The sequence below is a fragment of the Zingiber officinale genome, chromosome 3B (genome assembly GCF_018446385.1).
Source record: "Zingiber officinale cultivar Zhangliang chromosome 3B, Zo_v1.1, whole genome shotgun sequence".
NCBI lineage: Eukaryota > Viridiplantae > Streptophyta > Magnoliopsida > Zingiberales > Zingiberaceae > Zingiber > Zingiber officinale.
Window position 1 is genome coordinate 100,902,616 of NC_055991.1, and position 23,674 is coordinate 100,926,289.

General features: G+C 36.0%; 1 protein-coding gene across 1 annotated transcript; it reads left to right on the forward strand.

Annotated features, from left to right (window-relative positions):
- Positions 1–1,323: 1,323 nt before the first annotated feature.
- LOC121967176 (type II inositol polyphosphate 5-phosphatase 15-like) lies at positions 1,324–19,499 on the forward strand. The gene is made up of 11 exons (XM_042517243.1): positions 1,324–2,540; positions 3,984–4,236; positions 4,329–5,139; positions 7,550–7,674; positions 7,820–7,904; positions 12,338–12,503; positions 12,632–12,669; positions 12,775–13,042; positions 13,239–13,362; positions 13,441–13,798; positions 18,809–19,499. The coding sequence occupies exons 1-11, from the start codon at positions 1,553–1,555 to the stop codon at positions 19,145–19,147; spliced, it is 3,555 nt and encodes a 1,184-aa protein (XP_042373177.1). The 5' UTR covers positions 1,324–1,552; the 3' UTR covers positions 19,148–19,499.
- The last annotated feature ends 4,175 nt before the right edge of the window (positions 19,500–23,674 follow it).

A 23,674-nucleotide genomic window follows, 5' to 3' on the forward strand; every position in this document is an offset into this window, starting at 1 on the left:
ATTAAATTACTAACCTAAATTAATTACTAATAAAAAAAAGAGATGGTTAGTCCCTCAAATGTTTTGATGTCTACCGAAGTAAGATTTAAATGGGTAATGTGTATTTCCTAGGCTAATTGAGTTTGCAAGTTGAATTGGACTCAAAAGTTCAAGATAGGATTATAGGGGAGAGGGTGTGATATGCTCCGCTCCCTATATCAATAGTGCATCTATGATCCTCATAAGGTCAGGGCGCTCAAAATTGATCTGGACGCCCCAACCCCTAAGTCGTGGATGTTGCCGATATAGGGGCTCAGCCAGGATAATAGATGTGTCAATTTGCTAGTAAAGTTGTTGACATTTTTAGTCTTGAAGGAGTACATCAAGTTTGAAGGGAACTTAAAGAGCTAAGAGCATCTTGTTGTTATGTTGTATAAATGTGCTATTAAAATCTAGGTATGGTTTATTATCAAAACCTCAAGTCACACTTTTAATGGACTATCTTAGTCGCTTAAGACTTTTCCTAAATTGACTTAAGGATTCAAAATTATGGATATCAATTATAAATTTGATAATAGATAATGATTATCATTATAAATAATTATCTTAGATTTATTTTGTATATTTATTTATTGTGATAATTCAAGTGTTTGGGCTTTCCAATTCAATTAATCTTCAAGATGAGCCTCATTTTTCCCAGGTCCATGTCGAGGAGCCAATATTTTAGAATTTTTATTTTATTAGAGAAAGATATCTACAATGCATCATAATTGGAATTCAAATCATGAATACTTATAAATAAATACTTTACCGTTACACCATATCCGGGAGAGCAACTTTGTAGGTTTATTTGCTTGAGTAGCTTTTGAAGATGATATTTATTAATTTTATCTATTGAAAGTTCACCCTCTAATTATTGACTGTCAATTATAATTTGATCACTTAATTTATCTCTCTTTACACAATATAGAATGAAATCTCTGAGATCATAATATATGGAAGGACGTTTAATTGTCATTCAAAGATTCAAGACTTGCAATCAAAAGATATTCGGCTCTGAAAACACATACAATGAACATAATTTCTACTACAACTATTAAAGATATCTGAGGAATATTATTCAACCTAACTCCTTATTTAAAAATATTCTTTTTAAATCTCGCCCGGCAGAATTTTATTTTTTAAGTGTTGCTAATGTTTCATATTTGGACATCAAACTTCTTTTATATCAACTAGTCAACTAAATAGTTTATTAGTTGACTGAATTATACTTTAAACAAAAAAATAAAGGGCAACTGGCATATATGATCGCTGCAGGTGCCGGTTTTTGCAATTCCGGTCGAACCGCCTAGGGCAGCCAGTCGACCGGGTCCGGAAGAATGAAAGTAATGAGACGGGTGGAGACCGGAGAAGAAAAGGCTAAGTGGGAGACGTCCGTCTTTTCCGGCACTCATGTCGCCTCATTCCTCCGCTCTTCTCCTTTGACCCATTCCACCATCGTCATTATGCTCACATTCCACCCCGGCAATCTCCATCCCTCGTGCTGCTGCTACTCGTCGATCCGCTTCCGCCCATGGAGGAGAGGAAGGAGGACGACGACTCCGTCGGCGAGCTCGTGGCTAGGAAGCCCTCTCGAAAAGGCATCTCCTACAGCCAGCCCCTTAACCGAGATGCCGTTATCGCCTGCGCGTCACGCCGCCAAGCCCTCCGCAAGCAGAGCCTCGATGAGGACGACCACAGCCCCCGGCCTTCCTCAATCCCCGGAGATGACCACCCCCTTCCTTCATCCTCCTCAATCGCCTCCTCCCGCCGTACTTTCCGCCATCAGCATTCCTCCTCTCTCGAGGAGTTCTGCTCCCCCCCTCGTACCGCCCCCATCGAGTCCGTATCCGATATCCTCGGGGGATCCTTCGGTAACCACTTCTCCCTCGACCACCACCGCTTCGGCTCATCCTCCGACGGCGATTGTGACCTGACCCTAGAGCGCGCCATGTCCGAGTTCGGCGGCGCCCCCAATACTGTTCCCGAGTTCATGGGCAGCGGTGGCGGGGTCGGCATCTTCCGCGTGCCGGCCCGAGCGGCCATGCACCCCAGCCGCCCTCCCCCACTTGAGGTGCGCCCTCACGCGTTGCGTGAGACCCAGGCCGGCTCCTTCCTTCGCTCCATCGCCTGCGCCGGCTCGCTGCTCTGGGCTGGCCAGGAGTCAGGCCTCCGGGTCTGGAATCTCGACGCGGTATTCGAGGACTGGGAGCCCGGCGTGATGGTGAGGCGGGGCGATGAGAAGAGCGCTCCGTTTAACGAGTCGTGCCGCGCGTCGCCGACGCTATGCTTGGAGGTTGACGCTGGCAATGGCTTGATTTGGAGCGGTCACAAGGATGGAAAGATTAGGTCTTGGAAGATGGAACTACCCGTCAATGTGAGTTCTGTCTCGGATGAGTTTGGCTCTGCTTCGGTTGCTCCTGCCAGTGGTCGCTGCGGTGGTGCTCCCCCATTTAGAGAAGGGCTTGCGTGGCAGGCTCACTACCGGTCTCCTGTGTTATCCATGGTTATCACATCTTATGGTACTTTCTATCCAAACCATGCCTCCCTTTGCAATAAAATGATCATTCCCTCTTCTTTACTTGGAAAGAAATATACGAAGAAATTTTAGTCTCCATCCATTTCTTCTGTTGTATTTCATTCCAAAATGGGTGAAAAATGGATGTAAATGAGTGAGAGTATTTCTTTCCCTTTAATTCTAAATAAGACCAACGAAATAGAGTGAGAATAAGATAATATAATTCATTTCTTTTCTTTTCTTTTCTCTTCTCTTCACTTATGTCACGCTTGGTTAGCAGGAATAGCTATTTTATATTTTATGATTTCACATGGAATAACAAATCCTATGTTTGGTAATGAAAATGAACTTGAAATGTCAGTTCTCCTCAAATTACAATTCACTCATTATCTTTCATAGCTATTCCTTGCATCGATCCATGGAATACTTATTTTTTATTCTATTTCATTCTCCATGGAACGCATATCCTAATGAGTTAGGTTGGTCAAGGACAAGATGGATTGAACAAAGGGTCCAAGCCATTCAGTCAATCTAGTTTGTCTGGACTAGGTGTGCTAGATCCAGATGAGTGAAGTGAGTGGGACCACCAATCGAGCCAAATGGATTGAGTAGGCTACACAAATTAAGTAGATCAAGCTGATCAAATAGCTCAAGTTGGTTGGCTGGACCAAACAAAATTTCTCTGGTTGAGCTAGTTTAGTATAGTAGAACTATTTCTTATCTATAACCTAAAGAATATAAAAAAACCTATTACTTGAAACATTCATATAATAGAAACATAGGACTGAGAATGAAACATGGATTCCCACAAACCAAATTAAGGAATTCAATGTTTATTGTATTCCTTGTCTACTGCATTCCTTAGGTGTGATTTCTTCCCAAGTAAACACTAGTGAAAAACAAAGGTGAAAGGATGAAAAATATTACTTAGATTTCTTCTGACTACCTTGAAAAAATGCTTTACATAATAACTAGTTGTGTCATGTCAATCCTTTCTTCAAAGGTATTATTTTCTAGGATATGATACAAATTTAGGAGGCTTTTTCTCACACATAGGAAAAGGAAGAATCTATGTCTATGAGATAATTTTTTTTTTTTCATTGAAATGCAAGTACCATTCACCATTGATAGAAGAACAAAGAAAGTACATATTTATTTTGCATATTTCAGGAGGAGCTCTATTCCCCAATTTTGCTAAATAAGAACTCTGCCTGAAATCTGCAAAACAAATATATACTTTCTTTGTTCTTCTATCAATGGTGGATGATATTTTCTTGTTGTGTTTAAAGACCATGGCTTGCTACATAACATTCATAAGATTTCACCCTATTTTAATGATTTGCCCTCCAAAACTTGTAGGAGTGAAAATTATCTCACTGTTCTCCTTTTCATAGATTTTGGTGATATTACACTTTCTCACATATAAAGATGCAACTTTCAACTACAGGTGAAATATGGTCAGGTTCTGAGGGTGGTGTTATAAAGGTCTGGTCGTGGGATGCCATAAAAAAGGCCCTTTCTCTGACTGCAGAAGAGCGACATGTGGCTGCTTTACTAATTGAGAGGTCTTATATTGACCTGCGGAGCAAATTTACTGTTAATGGTGTTTGCACATTACCTAATGTAGATATAAAATATATGGCATCGGACAATTGTAGGTCTAAAGTGTGGACCGCTGGTACTTTTATATTTTCTTTATGGTATGCTGACATATTTTTTTTCAAGTGTTTCCACTGCTCGTTAATTTTACAGCTTGGCCTTATTATTTCAGATGGACAATTGTTTCTTGCAGGGATTCCCGTACAAGGGATCTACTGAAAGTGTATGGCACTGATGGACAGGTAGAGACTAGGTTTGATCTACCATCCACACAAGATCCATATGTTGAAGATGACACGAAGGCAAAATCTGGTTTGTCGTCAAAGAAGGACAAGTCACAAGGGTCAGTTAGCTTTTTCCAACGTTCTCGTAATGCTCTGATGGGAGCAGCTGATGCTGTTCGCAGAGTTGCAGTTAAGGGAACATTTGGGGAAGATCATCGAAGAACAGAAGCTTTAGCTGTATCAATGGACGGAATGGTATGGACTGGATGCACAAATGGCTCAGTAGTCCAGTGGGATGGAAGTGGCAATCGCCTACAAGAATTTCAACATCATTCTTCTTGTGTTCAATCAATTTGTACATATGGGCCAAGGGTGTGGGTAGGTCATGTCAGTGGCAAAGTTCAGGTTATGGATCTTGATGGAAATCTTCTTGGAGAATGGATTGCACATAGCAGTGCAGTCATAAAAATGGCTGTTGGTGGCTCTTATATATATACATTAGCACATCATGGTGGCATCCGCGGGTGGAATATTAGATCTCCTGGACCTCTTGATGTCTTTTTGCGGACAGAGTTGGCGAATAGGAAGCTATCTTACACAAAATTGGAGAATATTAAGATTTTGGTTGGGACTTGGAACGTGGGACAAGGAAAGGCATCTCATGATTCACTCATTTCCTGGTTGGGTAGTTCTGCATCAGACGTTGGATTGGTTGTTGTTGGACTTCAAGAGGTGGAAATGGGGGCTGGATTCCTTGCAATGGCTGCTGCTAAAGAAACTGTAATTTTTTTTTATCCCTATATTATTTTTTAACACAATTCTTTTTCTAACATAAACTTTTGGGATAGGTCACTAGCCAATCTAAAGCTAACAGGTCCAACCATAGAATAACTTAAGAACATAATTCTAATCAGTAGAGATGATTTCTTTGGTAAACAACAAATTTAAAATCACCATGTCCAATCTGTCATCGGTTAGTCCATGTAGTTGTATTGTTTGTTTAAATACAATGGGTAGCATTGAGCTTATATTTACTGAAATGTCATTGATAGACTGAATGCCATGCCTCAGTTGCTGCACTGAGATATTAAGTAATAGGATAATAATGTTGTACATACGTTTGTCTCTTTCCTAATAGTTTGTATAACATTGAAGGTCATGTGCTACTAATTTAATGTTTCATTAACATGTTTTTTATAGTTAAATTAAGTCATTCCATGTGTTGGTTTGAGTCACTTTAGTCCAAAGCCAACCCAAACAGCCCAACATGTGAATAATACTAATGCTTCTGACTTTAAATTTCAGCCAACTGACAATGTAAATAGGTAGTATGGTCCATTTCCTAACCACTCGAGCCTTTGAGTGTTAGGCAGTCAAAAATAACTATAGATGTATAAATTTGCACAGTAGTCATAAATATGGATTTAAACAGAATACTTTGACTAATAAAGGAGTGCCTCAACCTTGTGGTAGTGGTATGGCCATGTTGGCCAAAAGGAGCTATGCTTATGTTGGAAACCGCCTAACTATGTTATCTTTCTAAGAAATACAGTCCTCTACTTTTTAATTACCCTAATATACAAAAAATTTAATCTTTTGTGAATTATGTCTCAAAAATGAGCAAATAATTATGGTCTATTTTAACAATGGCTAGTTGAGATATGTGCTTAGTCCTTTATGCTTTAGTGCTAGTTGCTTACTTCACTTGGTAATGCTTGGTAGTAATTGTAACTTGTATTGGGCTATTATGATTTTGGAAATATAAGGTGAGCTCTAATGTAAATTTATAGTCGCGGTTTAAAATTTCGTATTGTACCGTTGGCACCATGGGCCATTGTTGCCTCCTTGACCCCGCGGGAAGTTGCTATGACTTTTGTGTCCCCATGGGAGGTTGCGGAGGCCGCTACCATCTCGTCGTGAAGTGTCGCGGAGGCCACAACGACCTCTCATGGTGTCGCGGGTGCAACATTAAACATAAAATTAATAATTAAACTTATATTAATAATTTCAAACAACTCTTAGCTATGATAGGGATAATCTAAACAGGCTTAATCAAACCCTAATAAAATTATCTCATTAAGTTAATATATATATTTAATTTCAAAAATATATAATAAATTAAATTATTTAGTTACCATATAGGAGTTTTGATCCCATATTATTATTATTATTATTATTTAATATTTAGATTAAATTTTTATTTTTAATTAATGTATATTATATATTAAAAAAATATCGAAACCGTATAGACATTACACAATATAGTACCAAAACAATATAGTTCCTATCATAAACAAAAACTCCGATACAACTTGAGATTTTAAACCATAATTATAGTTTTGATCTTTAAAGGACATTCAATTATATTTATAAATCTCAGCTAAGTTTACATTTTCAACCTTGTTAAGTCTAACTTCTAATTTTAATGTTAGAGTTTCATTTGTGATGCAATTTTTAGCATAGTTTAAAATTTCAAACTGTATCAGAGTTTTGGATTATGATCACTACGATACAATTTCGGTATCACATCGTGCCGTGCCGATACAATTTTGGCACTTTTTTAAATATAAAATATATTAATTAAAAAATATTATTATAATATTTGATTACTATAAATAATTACAATTAGGTCAAACTAATATTTTAAAAATTTAAAAAAGTAAAAATTATCTTAGGATTAACTAAAATCCAGACGTAATGATTAGGATTGAGTAGGTTTAATTTAAATTCACATTGAATTTATTTTAATCAGTTTAACTAGAATTTTTTTCTATGTATTTAAGGAAAAAAGCAATAGGACTTTTTTTAAAAAAATTTATTTTCTATAAATATAAAAATTAAAATATGGGGAAGAAAGAGAAAGATTTAAGAGGGTAAAGACTTAATTATTAAAAAAATTAATCGTTAAAACAAAATTGCTAGAAAAACTTTTAAATTGAAAAAAAAAACTCAATCTTGTGCGAGGGCTTATTGGTGGTCCCAAGGCTCGGGCGGGGACTCTGCGGCGACTGCGGGGTCCTCTGTGAGGCCATGGGACCTTGCACGGGGTGTGTTGTTGTCGCTCCTTGTGTCGGTCCACCAGATGTTTTACTTGTGCCGCTTGATATGCCACGAGATTTTAAACCATTGTTTTCAGTCATGCTTGTGATTGGTATTTTTCTACATTTTTTAACTGCTCTAATGATCTTAGGTAGGACTTGAAGGGAGTGCTAATGGCCAATGGTGGTTGAGTGCAATTGGCAAGACCTTAGATGAAGGATCATCTTTTCAACGGGTTGGTTCTAGGCAATTGGCAGGGTTATTGATTGCTGCATGGTAAATACTCAATAAAATTTTCATATATCATATAAAAAATTCCTATTTTTGACTCTTCATCTATTGAAATGAAATTTGGAAAATGTGATATCTTGTCTATCCTAGTTAATCAAGTGTGCTTATTCTATCTTCTTTAACATTTTAGGGCAAGGAAGACCCTTAGGCCATATATTGGCGATGTTGATGCTGCTGCAGTACCATGTGGATTTGGGCGTGCTATTGGTAACAAGGTATTGCACTGAACACTCCTTTCTGTTCATGTTGTCATCCCTATTCTATTAAGGCTAAATGTGTTATCTGCAGGTATGGTTGTGCTCTTGGGGGATGGATTATTGGGACATCTAATGTTGTAATTGGTCCTTGTTATTGAATCACTGCATATTTAGATGGTTGTGATAGACTGACAATGATAAAACATGCAATGAGGACATGGGATGAGTGAAGTAGACCTTTTTAGCATATTACCTACTATAATCATGTAACTCTGCTTAAATCTATAGACTATCCTAGAAAAGGAGCCATAGTGTGTTGGTCAGTTGTCTTATGAGATATGTTAAACTTGTAAAAATCAATCATTTTCTCTTCAACTAGACAAATAACCAGTGAGGCTTCGCAGTGACCTACTCCTGTCAGCAGCTTCTCAACCATAGTTCTCACACTAGGAAATCCTCTACTTTGCTGAAGTCCTCTAGTTAGTGCAACAGGAAGTGGTGGAATCTGCCTCTTATTCCCCTCTGCCTCTCCTTTTTCAATAGGCCATGACATTAACCTCTACTATGTACCACTTGGTAGAAGATGGATTGCATTGGACATTGCTTTCTGATTGTCCAATTTATGTGTGATAAATTTTGAGATCTTTTTTTACCAGTAGATATTTCCTGTATATATCTATTCCCATCATCACAAGATCCTGCTCTCATCCCCTTTTTTCTCACTAGATCTACTTGAGCCTATGAAGATTTGAAAAATCCTGAGAGGGTTAAACAGTGTTGTGCATCATTCTTCCAAATTTGCTCATCTTCTCCTTCCTGCACTCATTTGTGTCCTGCAAGATGCTATCCTCAGTCAAAACCAAGACTCTTCTCCCATTGCATTTATCTGCTATATGTTGTCCATGTTTTAGCAAGGAGAAGGTCACTTGAGAGATATCCTCCAAGGGACTTGGCTCATCTTCTATTATGGACACGGGATGCCTACTTGCTTCCTCATGCTTATGTTTAAGTTTTCCTTTTTGTGAAATCCTTTTCTAGTTTATACAACAAGCTAGATATACATAGTATCATTATGAGTCATTGGTTGTGTTATGAGATTAGTCTCGCATTGGAGGTTGAATCCTATATATACATCATGCAATAGTCCTCTTGCAATAGTGATTGTTGAATCTATAGGTGAGGCTAGAGGGGATGAATAACCTATCGTGCTTTTACTTTACTAGTTTGTGTATTCAATCAATTTAGTACGCAATGGAAAATAAACTACAAAGGAAAGACAAATACAAATACAAATACAAATACAAATACAAATACAAATACTCTTGGTTTTTACTCCAAGGCCTATGACTCTTATGGTATGTTTGTTCTCAAAATCCTTTATTTTTTCTCCTTGTATACCTTCCAGAGGTAGAGAAACCTCTTACAATCTTCTCCTATAAGATGGAAGTTAAGCACAAAGAGAATTACTAGATAAAATAAATCAAAACACAATATTAGTGAGATAGACAAAACATGAGCACTCTCAATTGTCTTCTCGTTGCTCCTTTATCTTGTATTTATAGGCCACTAAAATAGTCTTGCATTCTAATTCCTAGGGTGAATTTAATTGACTAATTTCTGCTTTTATTGAATGTTTCTCTGCGCTTTGCTGAAATTGTAACTTGATTGAATTTGCTTGATTAATCTTGTAGATTCCTTCTCGACCAGAAATTGTTTTAATGAAACAACATCTGTTATAATCATTTCCATTAACTCATCAGTCGGTGGATTCAATCCTCCATTAGTTGACTATACTTGTGGAAACTTCTAGATCATCAATTATTCCAATAGAATGATGTAAGTTATAACCATTTCCGTTGGCTCATCTGTTGACCCAACTTGATCATTAATCGGGTTGGTTGATCTTGTACTAGTTGATTGATTGGCCTTACATTAATCAATTGGTTGATCAATTGTCCTCCAAATAGAGATAAACAAGAATATCCTATGTTTTTCTTAATTAACTTGAGTCGACTCAAGTTCTAGTTAATTGAAAAACAAGTCAACTAAGGTCAAGTCTGTGCCTAAGTCTAGTCCCATCGGTAACCTTTTATACACACTATTGTACTCGACTCTCAACTTCACGAAGATTACATGCCAAGAAGCCTTGCTTCTAGGTCTTTTGTGTTAAGGGACCTAGTCTCTGAGATTTTCTCATTTGATAAGCATCGCCCTTTAAGGGAGCCTTGGCGCAACGGTAAAGTTGTTGCCATGTGACCAAAAGGTCACGGGTTCGAATTCTGGAAACAGTCTCTTGCAAAAAGCAGGATAAGGTTGTGTACAATGGATCCTTCCTCGGGACCTTGTATGGCGGGAGCTTCATGCACCGGGCTGCCCTTATAAGCATCGCCCTTGACGAGACTTCAATCTGTCAATTTAATCCTCGACTTACTTGGACTTCCTCCATTGCACCTGCAATGCAACATCTATGTTAACTAACCTTTATACTTGACACATCATATCAATAATCACAATATAGTCCTAACTCAAAGTTTTGCTCAAACCAAAGTTTAAAATTTTAAGTAGTGTGAGCTTTGGATTTTAACCGGAACGATACTCTTTTGATATTGTATCAACATTTCGACATATGGTGCCGAAGGAGAATTGGATGGAGGAGGAAGGAAATGAAAAAGGAGCAAAAGCTTAAAAAAAATGCATGTCCAACGGTGTCTAATGTTAGTATAACACAATACTTATTGACATGATTGACACAACACCATAAATTACCTATGCGGTGTAGTTTTAAGTGGTTTCAAATTTTTATTGAACAATACATTTCAATTGAGCCATTTGGCATGTACGAGATTTAAAACCATGGTTGAAATTTAAAACATCAAAATTACATGTTTAAGAGTATGATTTAACCAACACCAATCAATATAACTTTCTTTTCCCTAAGGTTTGGGATCTCATTTTGAGTTATGGTTTTAGTCCTCAATGGGAACGAGACATGCCAATAGCATCAAGTGCCAAATGCTAGGGGATGTGTTAAGCACCAACCCTAGGTGGACGAGAACTAAGAAGTGAAAGAGCTGTGTACCTCATGGAAGCCTAATAAAGGCCTTGCTAAAGCCTCGTCGAAGCCTCACCAATCTCACAAAGGCCTTGCTGAGTCTCGCCAAAGTTTTGCCACATTTAGACTATCTCAGGAGCCTTGAGAATCCTATCCCGGGAAGCTTCGTCGTGATTGGTACTGTCTCACAAAACCTCATCCTCGTTACAAAGCTCTGCAAAAGCCTTGCCTTCGTTGATGGGTGGCATTGTTGTGGTGTCACTATCTTGCAGTTGTTTTGACTTTCTCATGCCGGTTCCCGGGTGGAACAAAATGTTGTGCCCTTGTTGACCGACATGGATAATTCTATAAACCATGCTTTCCCCCTAACTAGCAAGGTCAATGACTTCCGGAAAGTAATACCATTATTTAGTTCTAGTTAAATTATTTCTGGTTTTCATGACTTTGAAAAGGTAAAATGGTTGATCATAATGTTCTTATAGATTTGCAATTCTCCTTTTTCTGGACTGTTTATCTTTAAATTTAAAATAACTATTTTATCAAATCAACTTTTTATGAATGCATTGCTTGTAAATAATCTCTTATTCAATATCCCATATAACTATTTTTCTTGTTTTATATGCACCTAAGACACTTCATTTGTGGTCTGTGTTGCCTAAACAGCATGTCACCTTTGTGATCCTTAAACCTTGAAGATATATCTATTAAGTTTAGATGCTAGAGATAAATCCGTTGTTTACTCATAAATTTAGTAATAATTACAGGAAAAAGATCAAGCGTAGCGATATTTTCATTTTTATAATTGAAACTTTCCAGTAATCTATTTTCCTTTCTATTGGCTAATTTTCTGTTATGAATGTTCACCTAGATGTACTCCTAGGCATTCATATTAGATATTTCATTTCTTTACTTAAAAAATAATTGTGTAATGTGTAGGCTCTCTGTTTGGACCTTTTTTTCTCTCATGAAATTTCAAATGATTCAAATCAAAACCTAAACTTTGAGTTATATATTTACTTAATGTTTCAGGTTGTACATATTAAATATTTTTATGCATTTTAAATTAATTGAATAAAAAATAATTTCATTGGCAATGTTCTATGATTTTTATATTGCCATTTTTAGTATATACTTAATGATTCAGGTTGTACATATTAAATCAATTTCATGCATTTGCAAATGATTGAATTAAAAATGACAATAAAGAATAATTTCATCCACAATGCTCGATGACTTTTATATTGGCATATTTACATGTTACTATATCTCAAATTTCATGAATTATTTATGTATAACGATGTCTTGTTTCACTAGAAGAGTTGTTTGGTCTCTGATTACTCATGTATCCTTAAGCTGAAATCATGACAGAAATGTTTCAAGGTTTTAAACTGTTTCACAGGGTGCTGTAGGTTTGAGGATGAGGGTCTATGATCGAACCATATGTTTTGCGAGTTGTCATTTTGCTGCACATCTGGAAGCTGTTAGCAGGCGTAATGCTGACTTTGGTCATGTTTATCGAAATTTGTCTTTCAGTAGGCCAACTACAGGAGTGCAAGGAGCTTCAGGTTTTGCAATTCTCATATCTAAGGATATATGTGAAGATAGGATTGCTGTATTGATTTCACTTTCAACTGCAACCATTTATGATCCTCTTAGCATGTATATAATCTTTCTCCTTTATCTTGTTTTGCAGCTGGTGCCACATCTGTCCAACTGCATCGTGGAGTGAATGTATGCAGTGGAATTATTATTTCAAAACCAGTTATCTTGATCAACCTTTTCCCTTTTCAGCATGATAATCTATTTTAATAGAACTACTTGTTATGGCATTGGTAGGCCATGGGATCTCAAATTGATGATGGCAAACCTGATTTGTCTGAAGCTGACATGGTGGTTTTTCTTGGTGACTTTAATTATCGACTTCATAGCATCACTTATGACGAGGCTAGAGACATGGTTTCTCAAAGATGCTTTGATTGGCTTAGAGACAAGGATCAACTCCGGGCAGAAATGAAAGCAGGCAAAGTCTTCCAAGGAATGCGCGAAGGGCAAATTAAGTTTCCTCCAACATACAAGTTTGAGAAGCACCTTCCAGGTTTAGCGGGTATGTATTTGTTATTGCTAATTCTGCAAACTTCTGGGCAAGGTTGTACAAGGTTATGCTAACTTTAGAAACTATGATATACCATTGCTAGTTAAGAATATATTATTCAGTTGCTGTATACTCTTTAACTAGAAAGAAACTGTGGTTCAAATATTTCCAGTTTTTTTTAAAGCAGTTTTGCCATCATCTTTTTTAGGATATGATTCAAGCGAGAAGAAGCGTATTCCTGCTTGGTGTGACAGGATATTATATCGGGATAGCCGTTCAATTTCAGTAGCTGAATGCTCATCAGAGTGTCCTGTAGTCGCATCAATATCTTTGTAGGATTAGTATTGATTCATTATTTTCCACAATGAAAGCAATATGGTTTTAACTAGACTAGTATGTTTACTTGCTAGGTACGAAGCGTGTATGGATGTCACTGACAGTGATCACAAACCTGTGAAGTGCAAATTCTGTGTTGAAATTTCACATCCTGATGAGTCGATAAGAAGACAAGAGTATGGTCAGATAATTGCATCAAATGACAAAATAAAATCTTTTCTTGAAGAATCTCTTGCTGTTCCAGAAACTATTGTTAGCACAAATGACATCATCCTACAAAACCAAGACAATTTCATTCTTAGGATTGCAAACAAGTGCGACAAATACAAAGCTGTTTTCAAAATCATATGTGAAGGACAATCAAGTAGTGTGGATGAAAATTCATCAGAATTCTCTGCAAGATGTTCCTTCGGTTTTCCTATGTGGCTTGAGGTAACTTTCATCTTGGTTTTAGGTTTCACCACAGTTTACTTCACTTTTTAAATAACTTTTCATTAGACATTAAATTGATTCTATTCTTCCAAGTTATTGAATTATGCATTTCTTTCTGATGTCATTACATGGATGTAAGCAAGAGGGGAAAGAGAAAAATAATAATAATCAAGGTTTCTTGTTTACTTGGTAGGATGTGGAGAGTAGGAAGGAATTTAATTGCATCGAGTGTTTTGATTTTATTTTCTCCACAATTAGGTGGAAATGGAGCGAATTAAGTTTAAGTATCAAGTGGTTTTATTTTTTCCTTTTCTAAGTAAATAAGATAGTAGTGACGAAATAAACTATGAACGTAATTAACAAATATGTACCTCAGGATATCAAATCAAGATTTTGGGATGACTTAGATGAAGTATTATAAAATATTTCACGAAATGATTTTAATAGGAGCTGATCTAAATGAGCATGTTGGAGTAAAAAATGAGGAATATGAGAGGGTGCATGGAGGTTAAGTTTGAAACAAGAAATAAAGAAAGACAAATTATATTGAATTTTACGATAGCATATGACCTTATACTAGTTAATACATTTTTTCAAGAAAAGGGAAAGACACCTGGTCACGTTTAAAAGTGGAAATAATAAATCGTAAATTGATTTTCTTATGGTTAGGAAGAGGAATAGAAAGATTTGTAACGGTTGTAAGGTCATCCTGGGATAAAGTTTAACTATTGAATATAAGTTAGTAGTGTTAGATATATGTCTTAATCATAGTATCAATAGAAGAAAAATATATACAATGGTGGAAGTTAAAAAATGGGAAACAAAACATATTTAACAAGAATATAGGAGTTCAAGCATTAGGTGACTCTAATATGACATGAGATAAGATGATAGTAAAATTAAAAATAGTAGCTAAAAGTGTACTCGGTGAGTCAAAGGGGCATGCGCCATCAAATAAGGAATTTTGGTGGTGGAAGGAAAAACGAATAGTCTATAAAGAATTATATATTTGTAAGAACGAGGAAAACTTAAAAAAATATATAATAGTAAGGAAAGAGGCTAAGAAAGAAGTGAATAAGATAAAGAATGAAACTTTTGAACAGTTATATTGAAAATTGGTTACAAAAGAAAGGGAAAACGACATTTATAGAATAATTTAAGTGAGAGATAGGAAGACAAGAAATCTTATCCAAACAAGGTGTATTAAAGATGAATGCAATTGAGTACTAATAAATGATGGAGAAATAAAAGTGTAGTGAAATTAGTATTTCATCAAGATTCATGTGACCAACTTAATTTAGGTAATTTAAGTAGGTAATGTGAGCATAAAAATTTAAATTTTATCGTAGAATTCAAACTTTAGGAGTAAAACAAATTTTAAATGGGATGCAAAATTGAAAAGTCGTTGAACCAAATGATATTCTGATAGAGATATGGAAGTGCCTAGAAAAATAAAATATTGAATGACTTGTACAATTATTTAACATGATACAACAACAACAAGCAAGCCTTTTCCCACTAGGTGGGGTCGGCTGTATGAATCCTTTTACGCCATTGAGCTCTATCTCCTATTATATCATCATCTATATTTAAATAAATTTTATCTTGTTTTATTGTTGCTAACCAAGTTTTTTTGGTCTTCCTCTTCCTCGTTTGATATGCATGTTTATCATAGTTTCACATCGCCTAACTGGAGCATTTATTGGTCGTCTAAGTACATGTCCGTACCATCTTAAACGTGTCTCTCAGAGTTTTTCCTCAATAGATGCAACTCCGATTTTCTCTCTAATGCTCCCATTTCTTATTTTGTCCATCCTCGTATGTCCACACATCCACCTTAACACCCTCATATCTACAACTCTCATCTTGTGTTTATGTGCTCGAGTCATAGCCCAACATTCAGCTCCATATAACATAGCAGGTCTAATTGCGGTTTTATATAACTTACCTTTAAATTTAAGAGGTACTTTACAGTCACATAAAATATTCGACGCTCCACTCCATTTCACCCATCCTGCTTGTATTCTATGTAAGACATCTCTCTCAATTCCTCCATCGTTTTGCAAAAATGATCCTAAAGATTTAAATCTCTCGGTTCCGGGCAACTCGTCCTCTCTTATCTTAACAATAGTTTCATTACTTCTAATATTGTTAAACTTAAATTCCATATATTCTGTTTTTAATCTGCTAAGCTTAAAACTTTTCCCTTCTAGTATTTCCCTCCAAGATTCTAGTTTAGCGTTTACTCCTTCACGTATTTCATCTACCAAAATAATATCATCTGTAAACAACATGCACCACGTTACTGTGTCTTGAATGTGCGCAGTGAGTTTGTCCATGATTAGTGTAAAAAGATAGGGACTTAGAACTGATCCTTGATGTAACCCTATCTTTATTGGAAATACTTCAGTTACTCCACCTGAAGTCTTTACTCTGGTCATTACATCCTCATACATATTCTTAATTAGTTCAATATATGTTATGCTAACACCTCTCTTTTCTAAAATTCTCCATATAATTTCTCTTGGGATTCTATCATAAGTTTTTTCTAAGTTAATGAATACCATGTATAGATCTTGTTTTTGCTCTCGATATTTTTCAATTTATTTGTCTAAGAAGATGTATAGCTTCTATTGTTGTATGAACCCAAATTGATTTTCTGTCTGTGGTTTCTTTCTTTAATCTTTTTTCTATTATTTTTTTCCAAAGTTCATAGTATGACTCCATTAGTTTAATACCCCTCTAGTTTGCATAATTTTGTACGTCTCCCTTATTCTTCTATAAGGGAACTAGAGTACTTATCTTCCATTGATCAGACATTTTTTTCGTTTTCAATATCATGTTAAATAATTTTGTAAGCCATTCAATACCTTGTTTCCCTAAGCACTTCCATACCTCTATCGGAACTCCGCCCATGACGACCGGTCATGACCGGTCCCAAGTCCGGATAAAGGAGGAGGGTTGCGTTAGGTTGTCAGCCAGCGTCAAAACTATGACAAATATTCAATGAATGGATCCAATTTAACATGATATTGAAAATAAAAAAAATACCTGATTAATCGAGAGTAAATACTCTAGTTCTCTTATATAAGAATAATAGAGACGTATAAAATTGTGCAAATTATAGGAGTATTAAACTAACGAGTCATATCATAAAATTTTGGGAAAGAGTAATAGAAAAAAAATTAAAGAGACCACGGTGACCGAAAATTAATTTGGGTTCATGTCTGGAAGGTTGATAATAGAAGTTATACATCTTTTGATGCAACTAATTGAAAAGAATTGAGAACAAAAGCAAGATCTACATATGGTCTTTATTGACTTAGAAAAAACTTATGATAGGAGTCCTCAGAGAAATTATATGGAGAATTTAGAAAAGAGAGGTGTTAGCGTAGTATATATTGAGCTAATTAAGGAAATGTATGAGAATGTAATGACCAGGGTAAAGACTAATTGAAGCATTTCTACACTAATCATGGATGAACTCATTGCCGTGGTGCATATTGCTTGCAGATGATATTGTTTTGGTAGATGAGACACGAAAAATAGTAATTGCTAAACTAGAATCTTGGCGAGAAATACTAGAAGTGAAAGGTTTCAGGCTAAATAGAATAAATACAGAATATATAAAATTTAGGTTTAGTAATATTAGACGTAATGAGTCAATTGTTAAGATAAGAGATGATAAGTTATCTAGAATTACGAGCCTTAACTATTTATGATCATTTTTGCAAAACGATGGAGGGATTGAGAGAGATGTCTTAAATAGAATACAAGTAAGATGACTCAAATGGATGAGGGTGTCAGATGTTTTATGTGATCGTAAAGTATCTCTAAAACTTAAAAGGGAATTTCTATAAAACGACGATTAGATTTGCTATGTTATATAACGCTGAATATTAGGCTATGATTTGAGCACATGAGCAGAAGATGAAAGTTGCAGAGATAAGGATGTTAAAGTGGATGTGTAGACATACGAGTATGGACAAAATAAGAAATGAGAGCATTAAAAAGAAAGTCGAAGTTGCATCTATCGAGGAAAAATTTCAAAAGATGCGTTTAAGATGGTACAAACATATACTTAGACAGCCAGTTAGACGATATGAAATCATGATAAATACGCACATCAAACGAGGTAGAGGAAGACTAAAAAAAAGTTTTGGTTAATAATAATAAAATAAGATAAAATTTGTTTAAGTATAGATAATGATATAGTAGGGGATAGATTCCAATGACATAGAACGATCCATATAGCCGACCCCACCTAATGAGATAAGACATGAATGTTGTTGTAAGTGAATGTTACTTACAAGATGACTAGACAAAATGGAATATACTATGGCATACAAGTGAATGTTACTTTAGTAAACATATTAATAGTTTTATTAAATAGCCCAAATGATTAGTCACTTCAATCTAGGAGTTAACAATTTTTGGTCAATTTGAAAAGTGAGACATGTCCTTATGCAGTTCTAAACAACATAGAGTTTTGTTTATCTTGTAATCTATATTACTTCCATTGTGGGTAATGTATTTGGATTCAAAGTGGGCAATTGTAACCCCCAATACAACCTAACACCTTGGGACTTATTAGTCTCACAATTAGGAAAGGGTTGAATTAATGATACAACCATATGATAATCTGTTACTTGTCTTGTATGAATTGTTAATGATGAGGGAGGTTCCACGAGTTAATTGTTTTTCTAGCAAAGAAAATTAAACTATTTCGGTGAATCAATATCACATAGGAGCTAGCAACACTATCATGGCGGAAGTGTTGGACACGATTGTTTCTAAATTTTTTTTACATGTGATCTATAGGCATATCTGATGCCAACGTGGAGCATTGGTGTCCAAGTGTCAGTGCCTGACACAATTGCAGAGGGGTTGCCAAATGATGTTACACCTAATGATTATCAAAGTTATCTAGGATTGGAGAATCTTGTTTTACTGTGTTTTACTGTGGAATGAAACATCAATTTTCATCTATTTCAAATTTTCTTTATTTAGATTCAACCAGCAGTTGGCATAATCAAACCTGGGCAATCAGCAGAAGTTTCTATCCATCATGGTGAATTCTTCACACTGGAAGAATTTGTTGATGGAATATCACAGGATACCAGGGATAAAGAAGTTGTATTACTAGTAATTGTCACAGGCACTGGCTCAACTGAGAGTACAAGTCATAGGGTCTTTTTACGGCATTGTTTCTCATTCAGATTCGATGGAGCTGACAAAAAGATTCCATCCAGAAGATTACAATCTATCCATCTCCAAGGGTCTGATGGGAAAGACACGAGCAGTTCTTCAGATGTGGCTTCTGAGTTGAGCGACAGAAGAGGCCCATGAGGTAGCAAATCAAATATAAGTTGGTTAATTGTGTATGTAGATGATCACCTCGTCCATGTGAACAAAAACTAAAATCCCAATCAGAAAAAAAAGACCCCAGTCAGATCTTTGTAGGAATTGCGCCGTCTTGCCGACGCATTTTAAGCTGTAATGTGCTAGAATTTCTTGATTTCTTTGTGGAATTTAAAGATAGCATATGCATCCAGGATGGTCTTTAGTTATGTGAATTAGGTTGAACATGTAGCACTTTAGTTCTTTTCATGCTAACTGGATTATACCTTTAGTTTTGTGAATTAGGTTGTACTTATACCATTGTCTCACATAATTTATCAAACTTGTAAGGATATTGTAATTTTGAGAAATGATTGGTACTATGCTTTTTTCTGTTTTTTTTTTTTTTTTTTCAAAATTCTGTCTTGATGATCATCAGTGTCGGCACCACATTAGATGTGAGATCATTTCCTTTTTAATGATTAAACTCCAAACAACACCATTATAATACTAGTTTTGAACCTTTACACATTGGTGAAAAAAATGCTTCAACTTTAAGCCCTCCTTTGCTACAACACTAATGACATTTGATTGCATCAAGTACAATAAAACATAACTTTTCTAGGAGCACTGTTGAGACATTGTAGAATTCTCAAAGTTACATTCTATTGATTAAGACATGGAGTCTCTAAGAACTAATTGAGTACATTTGATTACGAATGAGATGTCAGCTGTATTAAGCATAAGATAATTTAGATTTTCCACTCATCTTCTTACCAGGATCAAGTTGTGCCTCCCCCTATCTAAGTACAATAAAACACAACTTTAATATTTTTTTATTCGACAATAATTTTTGTTGACTGAAACAAACTATCAGTCGAGCCGATTGAAGCTACTTGAAAACTTCTGATTTAGCTCGAGGTTGAGCTCATTTATTGACTTCAACCTAGAACTGTTGTTTCTTGGTCGAATTAACATCTAAAGAAAAAATCTATCTCAAATCCTAAAATAACATTCAGTTATAATCTCTCACATCTCTTCAAGTCTTGATGTTGATGATGCTAATAGCCTTGAGTACACCTTGCTTAACCTTTAGTCCTTCAATGTGCCCAAGCATATTCCCCTACCTTTGAGTCATCTCAATCTTGATATCTGAGAATCAATATCCTCTTGAACCTAAGTCCACCTTGACACTTGTCGAGCCATTAGCTACTGACTCCATAATCATTTTTCTAAGGGTCCTCACCTCCGAGTCTTCTTCGGTGGCCCTTGCTGTACTCCTAGTTATCCTTGACCTTTGAAGCATCCTACCAAGCATCTTGTAGTTTTCTGCATCCGATAAGCATCTTTTGAACTTCTGCCAAAACTTGCTAGACTTCTTTGTCTATTAAGTACCTCTTAGACTTTCCCTTCACAAAGTATCTTATCAATCTTATCTTGAAACTCCTCTAATCTACATTCGTAGTTTCTAGTCAATTTTTTGCATTGCACACTTGACAAACTCATTAGAGTATTATAAACTAAGCCTTACTTAAAACTCGTTGCCAACCACATTAAAACAAGTTAACCTACCTACTTGGACTTATCCAATTGCAGCATAATTGTATGAGTAATTTTTTTCTTTGTAACGTTTGGTGAACTATTTAAGCTAGCACAATAATATATCCAATAATCAAGTCATAGTTCTTCTATAAGTACTAACTCAAGCCCCACTTTTTTTCCCTCTTCCCTAGTAAAAATAATAATTTTAAAATATGAGGAAAAATAAAATTACATGGAAAATATTTAAATTTAGCAGATAGATCTGAGCATGTAAACAATAAAAACTTTCCCTTAAGGTAAGCTCCCCTTATGACATGTAAATTTTGCTTCTCTTATTGAATGCTTCTCCCCCTTAAGGTATGCTTTTCCTTTTTGAAACTTTTATTTTTGCAGTAGTTATATCTATCAAAGAGGTGTTGGTTGCTCGACCAACCTAGGGTGTTAAAAAATATCAAAGAAATAACAAATAGTTGTTTATGCTAACTTCAAGTGAATGTACTTATCCATTCAATCAATTTATCACAGTGTCAATTGACTGAATTCTTATAATATTCAACAATTAAATTTTTAAAATTCATTGAAAATTTTACACAATTCTAAAATTCTCAAAATTTTAAAGACATGTATATTAAAATGTGCATTTATTGCTATTGCACTGTTCATTTTACTTTCTATTTTTTTTTTACATATCATCTAAATAAAAAAAATCAGTCAAAATGATTAGTTTGATTGAAGAAAGGAATTCAAACTTCAATCTTAAAGGAAATGATGGAATCATAAGTATAAGAGTAATAAGTATCTTAAGCCCTGATAGTATGTTAAAAAGGATTATATATAATTCTTTCTAACATACTCTCTAGTTGTATAGTTATATACTATTAAATAGAAAATCAATTTTTGAAAAAAATCTATAATTTTGAAAAATGATATTAAGTTGCAAAATAGTTAAAAAAAAGTCATTGGTTTTCATCTATCATGTGCAAACGGTTGGACAATCTCCTAGTTGGAGACTCTTTGAGATATTTACCGAAGATAATAGGTAATAGTTTGAATTTTAACTTTATTGAAAAAATAAATTGAGATTTATTTATCGAGATGACTTAAATTAATAATCTCAAATTGACAAATAGAGAAGAATAAGTTACTTAAGATGACTGAGCTGTCTTGTATGACTTAATTGAATTGAGCTGAGCTGAACTACCAAGTGCCCAAGTTGATCGAGTGTCGATCCAAGTTAAGTTGCTGAGTTAGCTGAGGGTTTGAGCTAGCTGAGTGCCCAAGCTGACCAAGTGCCAAGCTGAGCTGCCAAGTGTCGAGCTAGGCTAAGTGTTGACTTGGCAGAGTTGTGGAGTGTTGAGCTAGGTCGAGAACCGAGCTAGGCTGAGTGTCGAGTACCAACTTGGCCAGTTGCCAAGTTGTCCCAGTAGGTTGAGTGTTGAGTTGGCTGAGTGCTAAGTGTTGATTTGGCTGAGTTGTTGAGTGTTGAGAGCCAACTTGGCTGAGTTGTCGAGTGCTGACTTAGTCGAGTTGCCAAGTGCTGAGCCAAGTGTCAAGAGCCAAGTTTATTGAGTTTCCAAGTGGGAAAGAGAGACGCTGAGACATATTTTAGACATAGTTTCCTTAAAATAAATTTATCCCCTCCGACTATACTTTAAAGTCACGTTAGACATCTATTTCTCAAGATACAATGGGACAATCACACAGATAATGTGTTATTGAAATGTATTATTGTATCTGGTAGAGTAATATGTATTATAGGATCGATGACGTACTAGAGGGGGGGGGGGGGTGAATAACACTCGTGGCTAATTCGTTCGTTTATCGAAAAACACAAAGTAAGAACGCAGCGGAATAAAGAAAAACACAAAAGCAATCGCTAACACGATTTCTTTTACTTGGTTCGGAGCTTGTGACGACTCCTACTCCAAGGTCCGCAATCGTTGATCACTTTCGGTGGACAATCACTAATAGCTTGAAAATTCTTTACAAGTAAGCAATTACAAGTACAAAACTAAACAAAGTATACTGAGAATATAAGGATGAGTAAAAGAGTCGTCGATTGTCGGAGCAGTAGTTGAGCGTTGTTGAAGCATTTCAGAGCAGCACACAGGAGCACAAGTAGTTTGATTTTCGGTGTCCCTGAAGTGCTGGCCTAGACCTCTTTTTATAGTCTCTTCAAATCTGATCTAGATCCTCTGATCTCGGGATCAAGTTTTGACTTGACCCGGATCGATCGATCGATCGATCCCTTGGTTTGACTGACTGAAGCTGTTGAACCCGCCCGACCTTCCATCTAGATGCAACATCTCCGGATAGAGCCTTCGTTCGGGCGACTGATTCCGCTGTTCGATCTACTGATCAGTTGATGATCTTCGCCTCATCCAATCCGATCAACCCGGCTCGACTAAGTCTCTATCTATCCTCGATTTGGTCGACCGATCCTGAGGTTTGATCGATCGAACCTCTGGCTAGCACTTCACCAAGAGCTGGAATTCTGATCCTTTTGTACTGAGGTTCGATCGACCGATCCAGACGTTCGGTCGATCGATCAAGGCTAAGTCCAACCCTATAAAACTATTAGTTTCATGTAAAACAGAGTTAGATAAAATAACAAATAATATATAAATCAATAACTTGATAGCCTTCGGACTGTCCAGTTCTGACTTCGGATTTCCTCAGAAAATTCTAGGTTGAATCGATGCATACTGTTCCCTCAGCAGGGAACATGTCCTCACCTGCTCCTCAAAGGAGAAGTTACCTATTGCCAGACCATTCCTCTAGACCGACTAAACTTTTGGTCAGCACTCGAGACTTTAGGTCTTCATGTTGGACGCCCGCTCCATGACTCGTCCAGACTTCCACTTGGTCCGCAACCACTAGGGTTTTCACCTAGAGTCCCCGACTCTAGGGTTTTGCCCAAAGCGCTCGACTCGTCAAAACTTTCCGCCTTGGGTTACCACCCCCTAGGACCTAGAGTTACTCCCTAGGATTTTT